Source organism: Mus caroli, unplaced genomic scaffold (assembly GCF_978045245.1).
Source record: "Mus caroli unplaced genomic scaffold, Mus_caroli_1 scaffold_1, whole genome shotgun sequence".
Classification (NCBI taxonomy): Eukaryota; Metazoa; Chordata; class Mammalia; order Rodentia; family Muridae; genus Mus; species Mus caroli.
This window is the reverse complement of record NW_028227256.1, coordinates 55,635,291-55,651,555: the sequence shown is the minus strand read 5'-3', so window position 1 is coordinate 55,651,555 and position 16,265 is coordinate 55,635,291. Positions and strand designations below refer to the sequence as shown.

The 16,265-nt window shown below is 44.1% G+C and overlaps 1 protein-coding gene across 4 annotated transcripts in view; it reads right to left on the bottom strand.

The window, feature by feature from the left end:
• The window catches only part of Cflar (CASP8 and FADD like apoptosis regulator), a 51,201-nt gene that overhangs the window by 28,091 nt on the left and 6,845 nt on the right, over positions 1-16,265 (bottom strand). For all 4 annotated transcript variants that reach the window (XR_015047074.1, XM_029474555.2, XM_085837568.1 and 1 more), the window contains exons 5-8: positions 15,732-15,805; positions 12,369-12,423; positions 8,312-8,361; positions 7,577-7,658 (exon numbers count right to left, since the gene is read on the bottom strand). Coding sequence is in view for 3 of the 4 variants with exons in the window: in XM_029474555.2 (XP_029330415.1) it covers positions 7,577-7,658; positions 8,312-8,361; positions 12,369-12,423; positions 15,732-15,805 (261 nt within the window). In the remaining variant the exon portion in view is untranslated. The remainder of the gene's footprint in view (positions 1-7,576; positions 7,659-8,311; positions 8,362-12,368; positions 12,424-15,731; positions 15,806-16,265) is intronic.

Sequence of the window (16,265 nt, the reverse complement as noted above, 5' to 3'; positions counted from 1 at the left end):
GCTTTCCAGGCAGGCAACAACTGGCTCCTCCAACCCCAGTCAAACCTTCAGTTAGCCCCAGCTGAGGGCCTCACCACAGACTCGAAGCCAGAAGAATCCCCAAAGTCCTGACCCACAAAAACTGTAAGCGATAATCAAGTGAATGGTTTGCTTCGGCCACTTAGTTGTCGAGCGATTTATACGCATTATTAGATAGATAATGCTCTCTCTTGTCAGTAAGAATGACATAACCATCTCTACTCAGGACGGTAGTTATATATATTCTTATCCTCTGCTGACCCACCCTCTCCTGGAAATGAGTTATGTTCTCTAATGTTGAAAAAAGATAGAAAAGTACAGACACCGTTAAGCTCACAGCTAGCGAGCCTCTTATGAAGGAAATGGGGGCGGGGCATGGTTTTACAGGTTTGCCGATTACCTGTTCGATTCCTCTTTCTCCTTCTACGATCTGGGTGGTAGAAATGATCGACCACACTGACCCACCCTAGCCGTCGCCCTGGGGTGCGAGCAAGGTTTAAAGCGCAGAGCTATACCCAGGTTGGGTCCAAGACAGGAAAGCGAGAGAAGCTACTTTAGGACTTTAACCACTTGGCAGGAATGAAGACAGCCTAAAGAAACGCATGTGCCCCTCCCTGTGCCAGACAGTTGAAACAACGGACCTGAGATATTATAATTACCCCCGGGATCTCATGCAGGGAGGAGGAAAGCGCTGAAGCTTGGTAACTGGTGGGGCAGATTTGCAGGAGAGCCTGGAACGCACAGTGATGAGCTGGACCCGATCTTTCCTAGGTCAGCTTCATTATGCAAACCTCCTGCCTGCTACTTAAACCTAACTCATGGATTACGGGGTTACCGAACCTCTTTTTCCTCTTCCCAGTGTGGCCATACGAACTAAATCTCTGTTTTCTGCTTTTCACTGTTATTGTGTTTTTAACTGGTCTACTGCAGAAAATTAGTTAGCACCGCAAGACTAGCAGGTTAACAGGATCGCAGCCCCACTGCTAGCTCCTTTCTCTTGCTATGGCGTATTCTCTCCGCTAGGGGGCAGAAGTAACCAAGGAAATGCAGGTTCCAATGCACTGGCTGGCCAGCTTCAAAACCCTCTTCACCGGTAAAGCCTTGGTGGAAAGCCCAGCGAGGCCTCTTGCCCAAGCTGATGCGCTCGGGTAGAGCAAAGGCTGCTCTACCTTCTTTTTCCTCGGGTTCAGTGGCTCAGCTTCCGCCTCAGAGGGGCTAAGTGTAGGATAAGCACCCAAAATCTAACGCAGAAAATCTTTCCCCAAAGCAAGAGGGGAAAGGCAAAGGTCCCACATGCCACAACCACCACCAAGAAGAACCCGAAATCTGTATGGGGCTTGGGACAAAACAGAGCAATCCTCTGATATGGCAAGGGCAAGTCAGTCAGCAGCCTGCTGTGGGCCATCACCGCTGACATTTCCTCTATTGGATGGCAAGGCCAGGTAGGCACAGATGCCAGCTGGAGCGGCATAACACCAACATTCCTTTCCTCCGTGGGCCAGCAACGACAAGCATGTAGCACTGTATGATTTATACACTGTAAGGAATGGGGAGGGGGAACGAGTAACTTTGAGTAAGTGAGAGCCTCCATTTGTTCATTTGTGAAATGGCCATAATTCTAACACCTAAACCAAAACGGCAGAACCCAGTGGGGGTTTCTGTAAAGATACTTCCAAACTGCATTTATTCAAACATTAATGATTAATTCTAAAGGAGATGAAGGCGGCATATCAACCCGTAAATCAGAGACCCTGCCAGGCATCTTCTTCCTAACTGCTTATGACTTGGATGCAAGTCTCCTTATTCTAAATTAAAACGATCTTAGGGTGAACAGACTCTGTGCTCCATGTATGGCTTAGCTACCATACCAGTGCTTACAAATACAGGAAGAAACAGTTTGGTGTTGGTTTTATAATTTAACAAAATACAGAAGCACCACTTCTCCTTCTCCCACCCTGGACAGCCCATGCCCAGCCCAGCTGCAGCTTGGCAGCTACAACTGCTTCTTAGAAACCATGGATTCTCTGCAGTTAGCACAAGGCTACCAGGAGCCAGTCACAGGCTCAGGAAAATGCCTGAGCCTCACTCATCTAGAATTCATTCATTTATGCATTTAGAATTCATTTTGAGTTATATAAGCAGATTTATCTTAGCACCTTCTAAATAAATACATGGAATAAATAAGAGGCAATGTCCGGCCAGCCTATTTACAATCTGTTACTGAGTGCCCTTCATAGGCCAAGATACGGTGAATAGGTGAAACCCAAAGTGGGCAGGATATCCTGGGCGGGGAGGGAAGGAGGACAAGGCTAACATGGATTTCGGAGTGTGCGCTCATACGGAGGTTACAGGTCAGCCTTGGGCGCCCTCCTGACATCTTGTATGAGAAGCTCTCTTTTCCGTTCTGTTCTGTCCTGTGTCTGTCAGGCTAGGCTGGCCCATGCGCTTCCAGAGGCTCTCTCTGTCTCCTCATAGGAGGGCTGGGATTACAGGCAACACTTGTTGACCTTTATTTGGGATCAAGAGATTTGAACTCAGGTCTACACATTTGTAAGCATGCACCTTTACCCATTGAGCAATCTAATCCTAAAATAAGTTCCTTCCTTCCTTCCTTCCTTCCTTCTTTTCTTTTTCTCTCTTTCTTTCTTTCCTTTTTTCTTCCTTCCTTCTTTTCTTTTTCTCTTCCTTCCTTCCTTCCTTCCTTCCTTTCTTTCTTTCTTTCTTTCTCTTTCTTTCTTTCCTTCCTTTCCTTTTTTAGGCTTGAGGACAATTCAATTTTTATTTAAAGAAACAAAAACAAAAGCAGGGTGAGGAAGTTATAAAACTCAGCAGCTACCAGGAAGAGGAGAATAGGGAAGAAAATGAAAATTGCCATGCCATTTGAGCCAACATGGAAGTCTGACACATGACAGAAAGCAGCCACTTGGTGTTTGTGGCTTTTCTTTTTTTTTTTCTTTTTTTTTTTTTTAAGATTTATTTATTGATTATATGTAAGTACACTGTAGCTGTCTTCAGACACTCCAGAAGAGGGAGTCAGATCTCGTTACAGATGGTTGTGAGCCACCATGTGGTTGCTGGGATTTGAACTCCGGACCTTCGGAAGAGCAGTCGGGTGCTCTTACCCACTGAGCCATCTCACCAGCCCTGTTTGTGGCTTTTCTATGGGAGACTAGATGCATACGCTCTGCACCTGGGAGGGAACAAACTACTGTACCCCCAAACTTGCGTTTACTAAGCTCCCCTTATTGTCTTACCAGAATCTATGACAAGAGACACAGATCAAGCACACAGCTCGCTGCAGATGAAGCTAACACATGTGTACACATGTGTGATTAGATGTCTCATCGTTTAGTGGGGTCACAGGACAAATAATTGCTCAACGAAACAAAGGACAGTGTGATCTCGGACACTGGAGCATTGTAGGAGAAGTTGTAACTTAAGCCAGAGTCTGAAAAACCAGGGCAAAGGAGAGGAAAGTCCCCCACACAAGCTGCTGACAGGGCAGATGTTGGTGAGGAAAGGCACAGCTGGGGCAACAGCTGGGGCAACAGCAGGGCCATCTGGCACATATCCAACTCTGCATTTGGTCACCTAGGCCAGCTAAGGCCTCACTGCTTCAAGCACACACTCGAAGAAAGCTACAAACCATCTTTAAAGAATCTATATTGCTGGGCGGTGGTGGTGCATGCCTTTAATCCCAGCACTCAGGAGGCAGAGGCAAACAGATCTCTCTGAGTTCAAGGCCAGCCTGTTCTACAGAGTAAGTTCATTCCCGGATAGTCAGGGCTACATAGAAAAACCCTGTCTCAAAATAATAATAATAATAATAATAACAATAAATCTTTATTATGCAAAGATGATTACTGGTAATTCTTTCCAGATGATATTGTATCAGGAGAAAATAATACCAATGCTATATAACCCAAAAGAGTTTTCTGGTGTGCCCAAGATAGCCAGGACTCAGACTCATGACCCCTCACCCAGAGCGCTAGGACCTCAAACACTCAACAACCTTAGTGTCTTTTCTGCCAAGTCATTTTCTTGGAAAGACTCTCAGGAGAGGAAGAGTCCTATCCCATATCATGTACACATCCATTCGGTTTGCAACTGAAGTATTAACATACCCGTCAAAGGGGCTACCCTGAGCCCTAGTACACGTAGCACACTACCTCGTTAAACTCTAAAATACAAGGGCCCATAGACCCACACTTCTTAAATACACCCTAGGTTTAGGCCTGGTGAAGTGAGGGCCTTAAAGGGAAATTTCATTAACAATGTTCAGCTTTGGGGCTGGAGAGATGGCTCAGCAGTAGAGGGCACTGACTGCTCTTCCAGAGGACCCAGGTTCAAATCCCAGCAACCGCATGTCAGCTCACAACTACCATGAGCTGACTCCCTCACATACACAAGCACACAGGCAAAACACCAATGCACATAAAATGAAAGTAAATTATTTTAAAAAATAATATTAAGCTGTTAAGCAAATAGCTGCTTGGGTCCAGAGGATAGACATGTCCAGAAAACAAAGAGTACCTCATCGCACACTCCTGTTCCCAGGAAGAAGCCATTCTCAGGGCACTGATCACATGAGAACCAGGAGGGGCCACAATGGTTTGTCTACCATTCCTCTGAACACAGCTTCCCTCTACCATTGTGGGTGTCACTTGCCCCTTTTCTCCATGAGCAGGGACCAATCCTAATGAGCGTCCTGCTTCCCGGTGCACAAATGTTCTTATTATATAAATGTGACTACGAGAAAATAATGTGTATTCAAGGTTCCACTTGTTCCGTTAGAAGAAGAAAAAAAACACATAAGGAGACATGGAGCAACCCCTAGCCTGTCAGTGTAAGAAGAGGAAGTCTCTTCACATAACACTACAGTGGAAACTGCAAAGTCTGCTACCAAATGTGTCTTAGTCAGTTAAAGCATAACAAAGATATCAGAAGCGGCAGCAGAGGGGAAAATACTTCCTCTTAAAAATCTGCAAATGTTCTCTCTGTCTCTGTCTCTCTCTGTCTCTGTCTCTGTCTCTGTCTCTGTCTCTGTCTCTGTCTCTGTCTGTCTGTCTGTCTGTCTCTCTCTCTCTCTGTCTGTCTTCACAGAGGGATTGGGACCTCTCAGCCGCCAAAGCAAAGCAAAGCAATGCGATTTGAACACACCTATGCCGTCTCGTTTCTTATCTGCAGATTAGCCACCTGAGCTGGGAGAATTCATAAGTGACCTCTAAGCCAGCAGCTTGTTTTATTCTCAAAGGCACATGAGTCAAGAGACCCCTGACTCTTCAGGGAGAAGGAGCAGCTGAAGTGCCCTTCTCTGTAGGGCCAGGTCCCCTCTAGTCACACATTCCGTCTCCAAGATGTTGACCTCGGAAGGACTGCGCTGACATTAGCTAACTAACATTAGCTTACATTTCGTTCCAGCCACTGTCCTGTGTCCTTTATGAGTCTAATCTCACTCCCCCAACCATCACATAAAGGAAGTTCTGCTATGAAGTCATGTTTTAGCAGGGACACTGAGCCCCACATCACAAGCTAAGATAGACAGCAGAGCCATGATTAAAATCCAGGCAATTACTGCCAGGGCCCAACTCTGCTGCCCCCCTACAGTGGGAGAAGTACAACTATGCAGACATAGAAATACAGCTGCCCATAACTCAGGAACAGACGTCAACACAGGCCCTGGGTGTTACTCATGAAGAGCCGAGGCTTTATGGTTCAGGGCAGGTTGTGACTTGATCTTTATGAGTCTCATAAACATGGGTACAACACAGAAAGCCCTGTACTTCAGACATTTCCTGACGATGAAGGAAGCAAGGCCAACCACAATCAAAAGTAAAAGAACAATCCCACAATGTCCTTTAGAACAGTCAGTGACTCCGTGAGGAGCTATTTCCTTATTCTTCTATTGATGCTAATAGCTAAAACGGCATCTTAAGGGTTAGGGTTACTATTGCTGTAAAGAGATACCACGACCAAGGCTACTCTTATAAAAGAAGAATTTAATTGGAGGCTTGCTTACAGTTTCAGAGGGTTAGTCCATTATCATCATGGCAGGGAGCAGACAGGCATGGTGCTGGAGCAATAGCTGAGAGCTTTATATCCTGATCCACAGGCAGCAGACTGGGCCTGGTGTGGGCTTTTGAAATCTCAAAGCCCTGCCCCTCAATTACACACCTCCAACGAGGTCACACGTACCCCACCAAGGCTACACCTACTAATCCTTCTCAAATGGTTTTTCTTTCTTTTTTTTTTTTTTTAAAGATTTATTTATTTACTATATGTAAGTACACTGTAGCTGTCTTCAGACACACCAGAAGAGGGCATCAGATCTCATTTCGGGCGGTTGTGAGCCACCATGTGGTTGCTGGGATTTGAACTCTGGACCTTTGGAAGAGCAGTCGGGTGCTCTTACCCACTGAGCCATCTCACCAGCCCCTCAAATGGTTTTTCAACAGAGGGCTGAACATAAATATATGAGCTGATGGGGGTCGTTCTCATTCAAACCATCACAAATGGAAAGGACTCTTCTCTATAGTTCTGAAGGAGACACATTTCTCACGAGAAAGTGGGATTGTAGCTGAAATCTTGGAAAATCCAGTTTCATATTTGCTAATTTGACCTTCTCTTAGATTCTCTTTGTACAGACCTCCCTTTGGTAATATTTGAAGTGAGGCATCTCTCTGGCTAAGGAGTGTTGAGAGACACGAAAGTCGTGAACTACAGTGACCACTCATCTGAAGGAAGGGAGAGATGATTAAATGCAGCAGTATCCCAGGGATCTAGGCTTGCCTCGTTCAGTCTGCACCAAACATCCAACACCTGAGCCAAACAACGGGGGCCAAACAATGATGGCTCACAGGTAGATCAAACAGAGAGGAGACCTTAGTCACATGTGGTTCAAACACTAGCCACACCCCTATGATAACACAGACACCATGTTTTTAATAGCCCCAAGGAAGGCTTTCATGGTCTATCCAGGTGAAGTGAAACATCTGACAATATTAGAAACCAGAATGCCTTGCATTATAAATGTCCCTTGCAGACCAGGACCACCCCTAGCCACATTATCCAGGATGCACAGATAAGACAGGTAAAAACACAACTTCCACAACTTAAAGCTAGTGTTGTGCTACCGAAGTTCATCTCATCTTCCTCCTAACCCATAGCTCAACTGATTTATCTACGTCTGTTGTCGTTAGCCCAAGCCATGTAAGTAATGACCAATAGGAAGTGGGTAGAGATGAGGTACATCCTTCTCAGGCCTTTCTCTAAAATCTGTGATGAGATCCGCTACACAGTCTCTACTCCCTCATCTGTCAGTCAAATACAGAGGACTCTACAGACTCCAAGGCCTTAAAAGACGACAGGACCCCTGGCTGACCCTATGACATAACAAACTCCCTTAGCCCAATCCACACTAAACAATGACATGGTTGAGAAGCAAGCACCATAGTAGAGTGTACTTTGTTACTGCAGTTGGTATCTGCCATGTTGACAGATCCACCTTGCTTGGTCATGATCATGCTGTAGGGAGTGGATCCCAGGCTTGTACACCTACTTGTGTCGTTGCCAATACAATCAATGATCAGGCAGATTCCTAGAGGCTTGCTCTGCATCCTGTAAGTCTCTTCACGGATGTGCTAGAAAGAAAGGCAGGGATTAGAGATGCTGGATACTTCTCTGAGACTTATCCATTCTTCTTCTCATTTGTTTTAAACATCCCTTTGGCAGGTGAATCACTCAATAGACACAGCCTAAAGTCATCACGGCTGACATTTCCCAGTAATGTCAACTTTTTCCTCTGTCACAGTAATGAGTTTAAGACAAACAGCTATTTCAATTCTTACTTAATTTGAATGAGAAGTATAATTTATTTTACATGTGTCTTAGCTTTGCAGAATAAAGATAATTTGAAAGAGAGAAGGTGGGGCACATGCCCTTGAAGAAGTCTAAAGTAGCACCAAGAATCAACTTTCTAAGCCAGCACAAATGGAGGCTTTCCACTGCTTCCTCTGCAGAGGCTGTCCACCCAGGCAAAAGCCAGGGCTTGACACAGTTCAGCCGCCACTCAGAATTTCCCTGCGTTCCAAAGCTCATTCAAGCCTTCTACTTGAATATATTTTTTCTTTGTTATATTCAAGGTTCCTGTTCACTGAGTTCTCAGGAGAATTATGCACAGGCACCCAGTTGTCACAAAGAATTTTAAAGAACAGTTTTTGTTAGTTTTGTAAGACGTCAGTGTACTAGTATATACCCTTGTATGAAATACCAAATCAGAGAAGTTATTCTTTACCGGAGGTAAAAAAGCTCCCGATTCCTGGATAGATGTCTTCACCAGTGTTCCTGAGGGATGGGAGAGAGAGAGTCATTTACAAAGTAGAACTAAGCCCACACCCAGGCCCACACCCAGGCTGGCTGAGTTCTTTTTATCATGATGTTTTGTTTGCCCGTTTCTTTAGCTTCCTATTCTTTCTCCAGCTAGACTCAGCCCAAAGTTCCAACCTCACACGGAAGAGCCTGACCCAAAGGGAAACTCAAGAGTCCTGTTATTCCAGGACTACGTAGAAAAACCATGATATGCAGGTAACAGTCGTAGGCCTCTTCCAGGAGACCACCAGGTGGCTGGTGAGTTTTTAACCTGATAAGGAGAATTCAAAAATGTCACTTCTCTACAGCTTTCCTACATGGGCCAAAATTTTGGATGACACCTAAAGGAAAGAGCGTTGGAGTGTGCAGGAGAGAGGCTCATGTGTGTGTGCTCTGTACCGAACAGATGGCCCATGTTTTCATAGTTCAGTGATGCTGGGAGCCGATAAAATAAAATGTCAGCAGCAAGACATGGCTCAGCAAGCCTGGAAAGTGCTGGGGCCCACAGCAAACTCCACCCCACAACAATGACTCACTTTAGCCCACACAAGTGAGGGAAGCACTGGGTTCCAAAGACACAAAAGGGCTGGCTCACACCTCAGTGCTGAAGAGCCGTCATCTCATTAGCTCATTCCGTCTCTGGGCCAAGACTGCTGTGAGGTGAGAAATGGTGTCTAAAGATAGAGGGGGTAGGGGGGCCTTACCAGCATCTGAAACATTTGGGGAAATGAATTGGGTTGTTTGATTTTGTTTCAGAGGTGGGCTCTTGATATGTAGCCCAGGCTGGCCTCCAACCTGTTCTCCTGCCTCCACTAATGAGTGCTGGGGTTACCATCCTATGCTACCACACTCAGTTTTGAACCGGTCTCTTCCTGTCCCTGTCCCACCCCTGCCCTCTCCCTCCGCATCGCCTTCTCTGTACATTTGTGCATGTGTGCATTTGCATGCTTGTGAGCAGGTGCAAAGCAACCCTGCTCCCACTCATGGAGGCCAGAGGTTGATGGTAAGAGTCTTTCTAATCACTTTTCTTTCCTTCTTCTTCCTCTTCTTCTTCTTCCTCTTCCTCTTCCCCTTCCCCTCCCCCTCGTCACAAACATAAAATTGATTACGTCACCAGTGATACATGTGATTACATCCTTTACAATGTCTAAAAGGCTAAGAGCAACTGTTCTGCATTTGACACATCCATGCAGCATATGTATATTAAAATAGGTGATTAAATAACATGGGCTTAATACAGAATAACGTACATAAACACTTCTTGTCACTGTCCCCTAAAAAATAAAAGTATAAAGGCTATAGCATTTCCATTGTACAAAGCAGTGTAAGTCATCTCGAGATGGCTTAAGTGTAGGAGTGCACGTGGACAGGTTATATGCAAATGCTATGCCCTGCTGTATAAGAGACTTGAGTATCCACAAATTGTGGTACCCACAGGGCATCCTGGAATAAGTCACCTACAGACACTAAGGGACAAGTGAATATACTCCGGGTTAAAGATGAAGAGGTTTAAATCAACCACTGTAGGATGGATAGACGAGCACTCGACCATCATGTGAAAGGTTCTAGGTTGAATCCCCAACAGCAACATGAAATTGGAAGCCTGTTAATCAAGCTCTAGCTGGGCGTGTTGGCCTACTCTGGCAATCCCAGCCAACTCTTTAAAGATGATTGTTAAAGACCTACCTATGCAACAAGACCCTTTCTAATAAAAGTCAATAGGATAAAATAAGTCAAATAAAACTATGGCTATTGCTGATAGATGAAATTAGGAGGGGATTTTGCTTGATTTTCTTCTGTTCTAACAATCAATGTTTATTGTAACAGAAAAGAAGGCCCATGCTATGAGTGGCAGACGGGACTCTGTGACTGCACAGCCTGCAGACATGTACTCAAATTATTCTTCCTTAGAAAATATGAGTGTGACATAGGCATCTCGGGGTAGTCACTACCTCCGCCATCAGTAGGAGCCATTTGCAAGTCCAAGCTGACCTGAATACATGGTTTGATTATCTTAAGCTTCTTAGTTTAAGGCAGACCTGACAGAATGCTTTTCCTTTTATTAGTAAGTCAAATCCAGGTCAAAGCAGACAGGTGGCTCTCCTTACAGTGTCACCAGGTGTCCGGAGCCTCAAGTACTCTTCTGGACCACATGATAGGATCGCAATGGAAAGAACCCGTGTGTTTTACATTCCTAAGCAAGCCTGCCGGGTCCCCCGTTTTCTTTTCTACTTTAAACAGCATTCGGAGCGCTAACTCTTCCACCTCACCAATGTTTTAAGAAACAGGCTGTCGCTTCAGAAACAAATTAAAGTTCTCAACAGTTTTCTCTGGAGAGAAGAACTGTAGGTAGGAAGCGGCAGGCGTGAGCGGCACCATCTGGCTAGTCGGGGTAAAATGGTTCCCAGTTTCCAAGCGCACAAGCAGCCTGCAGGCTACACAAGCTGCACCCACAAGGCTTCCATCAGGGCCAGGGCGCCGCCCCACTCAAAATGTTAGCACTGCGGGTTCATGTCCGTGCCCCTCTATTGCGCGCGCAACAGATTCAGGGGCCCTTTGGTCGCACTGCCCTCCATAGAGGCTTAGAGCCCTCGCTGGCTTACAACACAAGCCACCTCACCAGTGTAAGACTGCGTCCTGACTCTCAAATTAGAAAGGCCTCAGTACAGCAAAGAAATGCTTTTTTAAAATGATGTTCTGGACTGGAGGGATGGCTCAGAGGCTGAGAGCACTGGCTGCTCTTCCAGAGGTCCTGAGTTCAATTCCCAGCAACCACATGGTGGCTCACAACCATCTGCAATGGGGTCTTCTGGTGTGTCTGAAGACAGCGATAGTGTACTCATATACACAAAATAAATAAGTAAATAAATATTTTATAAAAATGATGTTCTAAGCCAGGCATGGTGGGACATCACTGTAGTTTGAGCCCTCAGAAGACTGAAGCAGGAAGATTGTTATGAGTTTGACGTTAACCTGAGCTACATCATAAATACCAGCCCAAGCTCGGCGTGGTGGCTTTAATCCCAGCACTTGGGAGGCAGAGGCAGGCGAATATCTGAGTTCGAAGCCAGCCTGGTCTACAGAGTGAGTTCCCGGACAGCTAGGGCTACACAGAGAAACCCTGTCTCAAAAAAACCAAATAAATAAATAAATAAATAAATAAATAAACCAGCCCAGCCATGGTTACACAGCAAGGTTCTATCTCCATCCCCACATATAAATAGACAAATAAATACATGAGTAAAGACTTTAGGGAATGCCATGGCTAAAGTGCTGACATTTTAAGAAGAGGCCATGTAGGTTGAAATGAACAAGCTTTTAATTGCATTTCTTTTCTTTTTGTGAAAGAGAGAGACTGCCCTCTCTGGAGTTTCCAGATTAGCATTTCTTCTTCCTGCTGCTAGATATTTGGTTTCATGTGCCTTATTACCACAGTCAGATTAATGTTTAATATGGTCTGGTTATAGCTCCACTTCAGAAGTACAAATGCCCCATCACTCACAAATACAGCCAAGGTGGTCGATGCCCGTGACGTCAGTGTAGTTAGATTTAGGTGCACCAAGTCAGAGAGTAACAGGAAGTACCAAAGAGGAGGGCATTGCAGGAGCACGCTTCTGCTCTTTGCAAGCTTAATTAAAATGTGTGAATAAAAGAAGCAGCCAGCTCTAAAATGGAACTTTTCCTTTGTCCTTTTCTTTCTTTTTCTCCTGTTTTAGATGACAGGGTCTCCCTGTGCTGCTAAGGAGGCTTAGTCTTGAACTCGTGGACACAAGAGAAGCTCCCACTTCAAGTCTCCAGCACCCAGGTCAATAAGCATGGGTCACCACACACCACAATGTGTACATTTTTTTCCCCAGTGCTGAGGATCAAACCTGGGGCCTCATTCATGCTGGACAAGTGCTCTCCCACTGAACTACATACCTTACCTCCTTGTCCTTAAATTATTAAGCATTTATCAAGAACAAATAAAAGAAATTACTTACTTTGAATGCCACGGTGTTCCACAGATCTTGGCTCTTTACTTCGCCCATTCTGGAGCTTCAAATATAAAACAGAAGGTCACACTGTGTTAGTTTCTTCAGAGGCTCACTATATTACACCTCTTTAAATAGCTTGATATTTTTACACATGGGGGGGGATAAAAATATCACCTTCACAGTTACCTAAAAATGAAGTGCAGGGACTGTTAACTTCATAAATTCCACACTATATTGTCAAAAAGATCACATCAGTCTCCCAATAAGAAATGAAAACATTAGGAAGGTGGGATGTATAGAATATTGCTTCAGAACAGCTCTAAACCAGGTCTTACAGTACAGCATGGGTGTTAGAAGGTCCCAACTTAGAATATGCTGGGACTGAGCCTGCCATCTAATCTATTCCCTTAACACTGGGCAAAGCACAGCTTGACTGCAGGTGTGAATCCCACCTCTGCCAGTTCAACCTCTGTAGTCTTTATCTTCTCAAGAACAGAATGGTACCCAGCCAGCATATACGGGAGCTTTGCGTTTTCACGTGGATGAGTGTTTTTGCGTGCATGTATGTGCCTCTGTGTGTGCCTGGGGTCCATGGAGCTCAGAAGAGGCATTAGATCCTTCGGAACTAGAGTTAGACAGTTGTGAGCCACCATATGGGTTCTGAGAATCGAGCCTGTGGTCTTAAGTGCTAAGCCATTTCACCAGCTTCAGCTAAAAAGGGTATCCATGGTGTTTAACTATTCACAGACACCCAGCACAGCATAGCAGGCACAGAAGCACTTAATAAATATCTGTACCCCAAGCCCTGGGTCCAGCTGATAGCACTACAAACTAAATAAATAATGTCCAATTGTGGCTTTTGAAAAAAAAATGATTTCCGAGCCATAAAAACAGTGATGTGTGTGTCATGACAATCAAGAGTTGGACACACTCCTGAAAGCCTGAACTGATCCTTCTCTCTCCTCAGAGGGCAGAACTTCTGTAAGATGGCATCGCTCCCTGCTACCATCTGATCAACAGCAGCATACCTAACCAAAGAAGTACACTGTCCATTAAGCTGTGTCTGAGAGCACATCTGTGTATAAACTGAAGAAAGACATGCAAGCTATGGCTCCCCCATCTCTGGAATAATCCATAACTTAATCAGAACTGGTCCTTGGCACCCCACCACAAACAGATGGACATTGACTTTCAGGTGCTATCGAAAAGGGATCAAATCAAAGCTAGACTTCAAAAGCATTACAGTGCAGTCATATAACTTCTTTTGATTTGGCAGATTCTTGTGTCAGGCAATGCCACTGTAATTTCTGAAGCACTTATGTAGCCTTAGAGGAGCCAAAGCATAGCCCAGTTATATATGCAGGTCCTAAATCTTGTGAGAGAGTTACCAGATTCCTATGTCCTAGAGCTTGCTTACTAAAGGAGAGATCAGGTCACGTGGTAGATTCAGCAAGTGGAAAGAGAAAGCAAGCACAAAGCTGGATCCCGAGCAGGCTACACAGTGAACACACTGCACTTGCAGAATGGGAACACAGAAGTGAAGATATGAAGGATTCTAAGAATGACAGCGTACGTTAGAATAATCTCCCAGGTGGCGTGAGAAAACTCAGAAAACCCTCAAGGATCGTACCTAAAGGTATCAGAGACTAGAAGGACAAATTAAAAGCTGTCCCTAAGCAATGGGGTGACTGTAGTTTATAGATCCAGTGGGAAAGCGTAGAATAGGCACAGGGCTGGGCTGGCCTGTGTGAGGTAGATGGACTGACTGCTTTAGACATATGTGCCCTTATGTCGGTGAGTGCGTGGGTGGGTGGGCAGTACACTCCTTAACAGCCACTTAGCTTTGCAAGTCTATTGCTCAGTGCAATGTTCTCATGATACACATTTACAGAAGTTTATAATTCAACCAGTCCACCTCGAAGTCTACATCACTTTAAAGGGGTTAGGTTAATGTTATACCACTGTTCTTCTCACAAGAAAAGATGGACCAGGGGGCAAGCACAAGAGTTTGCCCTCCTCAGAACATAACTATAAACAACCATGGGACATTTATGACCATTAACTAGAGAAAGAAATCTCTTTTTATGTCACTCAGTTAAAAAAAAAAAAGTTTGCCAAATTAAAATAACACTCAGGAAAAAGGCAAATGGGAGACTGGCAAGATGGGTCAGAGGCTAAGAGTGCTGCCTGATCTTTCAGAGGACCTGGGTTCAATTCCCAGCACCCACATTGTGAATCACAACTGCCTATAATTCCAGTTCTAGAAGAGCTGATATTTACTTCTGACCTCAAGGGGCTCCTGAACACATAAATTCATGCAGGCACACATGCATACACATATGGTCCACAAAAATTCATGCAGGCACACAAGCATATATGCAAATTAAAATAAATAAGTAAAAATAGTTTCTAAATATTCTTTTTAAAAGCAAATGCACAAAGAGATAAGAATCAGGAAGTTTATTTTGCAGCATTGTTTCCAGTAACAAAGGAAAGGAGGCAATTTATACATCAGCAAGAAAGAACTAAATACATTTTAGTACATGCAGAAAATGGAAGCCATGAGTCCTCCTGCTATAATGTTAGCACTGAGGAGACTGAAGCAAGAGGAGCTCATTGCAAGTTCAAGGCCAGCCTAGGTTACATAATGGATTCCAGGCCAGGCTGGATTACAGGTAAGTTCTTGTCTCAAAAGAAGATAAAAGGGTAGGGGTATCATTCAAAATAATACAAATAATGATTAAGTAGAAACAACCTCCTATTAACTATATGGAACAATGTTTAAGGATTCTCTGTTCAGAAGAGCAGACATGGTATGCTACCACTTGTATAAAAGTAGACCCTCTCTGTGGGTAGATTCTCTGTGCATGGTTATAGAAGAAACTGGTCAGGAATAGTCTCCTTAACAGGAAGGAAGTGGGACATGAGTTCTGTGAGGTGGAAGGAAACAACTTTAAAAATCTCTTTGGGGACATTTAACTTTTTCTTTCTATGGGTACAGTCTATCTACTTTAATTTTTAAAATTGACTCTTCAAAGAAACAAAGAATGAAAAAGATATTCAACTGTACAAATAGACACATCTGCTAATGCACATAGGACAGAGACTAAAAGAAAGCTTTCCACAGTAGTCATGCCCAGATAATGGGTACATACATTATTTTCTTGTTATATATTTCATAAAATTTTCCAAATATATTTTTGAACACTACAATGGTTTATAATCATAAGAAATTATACACATTCTTAATCAAACACATGTCTATCAGAATTTGTTTAGCTATTACAGCATATGAAATGAGATGTTTACTTTTATTACATCTCTGAAACTGGTTCATGCTGGTACTCCATACACTGGCTCCAGACTCACCCTTGAGTTATGCTTGATACTCAATTTTGGGAGCGAAGCCTGGAGAATATTCATATTTGATCTTGCTCCTTGGCCTATGAAGACAGAAAGGGGCTAAGGTTCATAAACTGTCTCGTGAGTCTTCAACAATGCTTCAGTCCCAGTCAACCGTCATCTTTCAAAATACCTTAAACTTGCACTTGCCTGAATTCAAAACATCAATTAGATGACTCTTCTGCAATCAGTAAGGGTGACTAAAAGAGCTAGTGGGCTGACTCCAGAGGTAAAAGCACTTGCCACCAAGTCTGACAACCCAAGTTCAATCCCCAAGACCCACATGGTGAAAGGAAAGAAACAACTCACACATGGGGCTCATAAGCAAGTGAGTGCACACACACATGTATGTGCACATGTGTGGGGTCACACACACTATATATATATAAATTAAAGAGAAAACTAAGTATCATTCCTATTTCAGATTCTTTATTCAGACAGGTTACCATGTAGAAAAGCAGGTCTTAGTCATGACCTTTATACCAGGACCCTATAGAGACA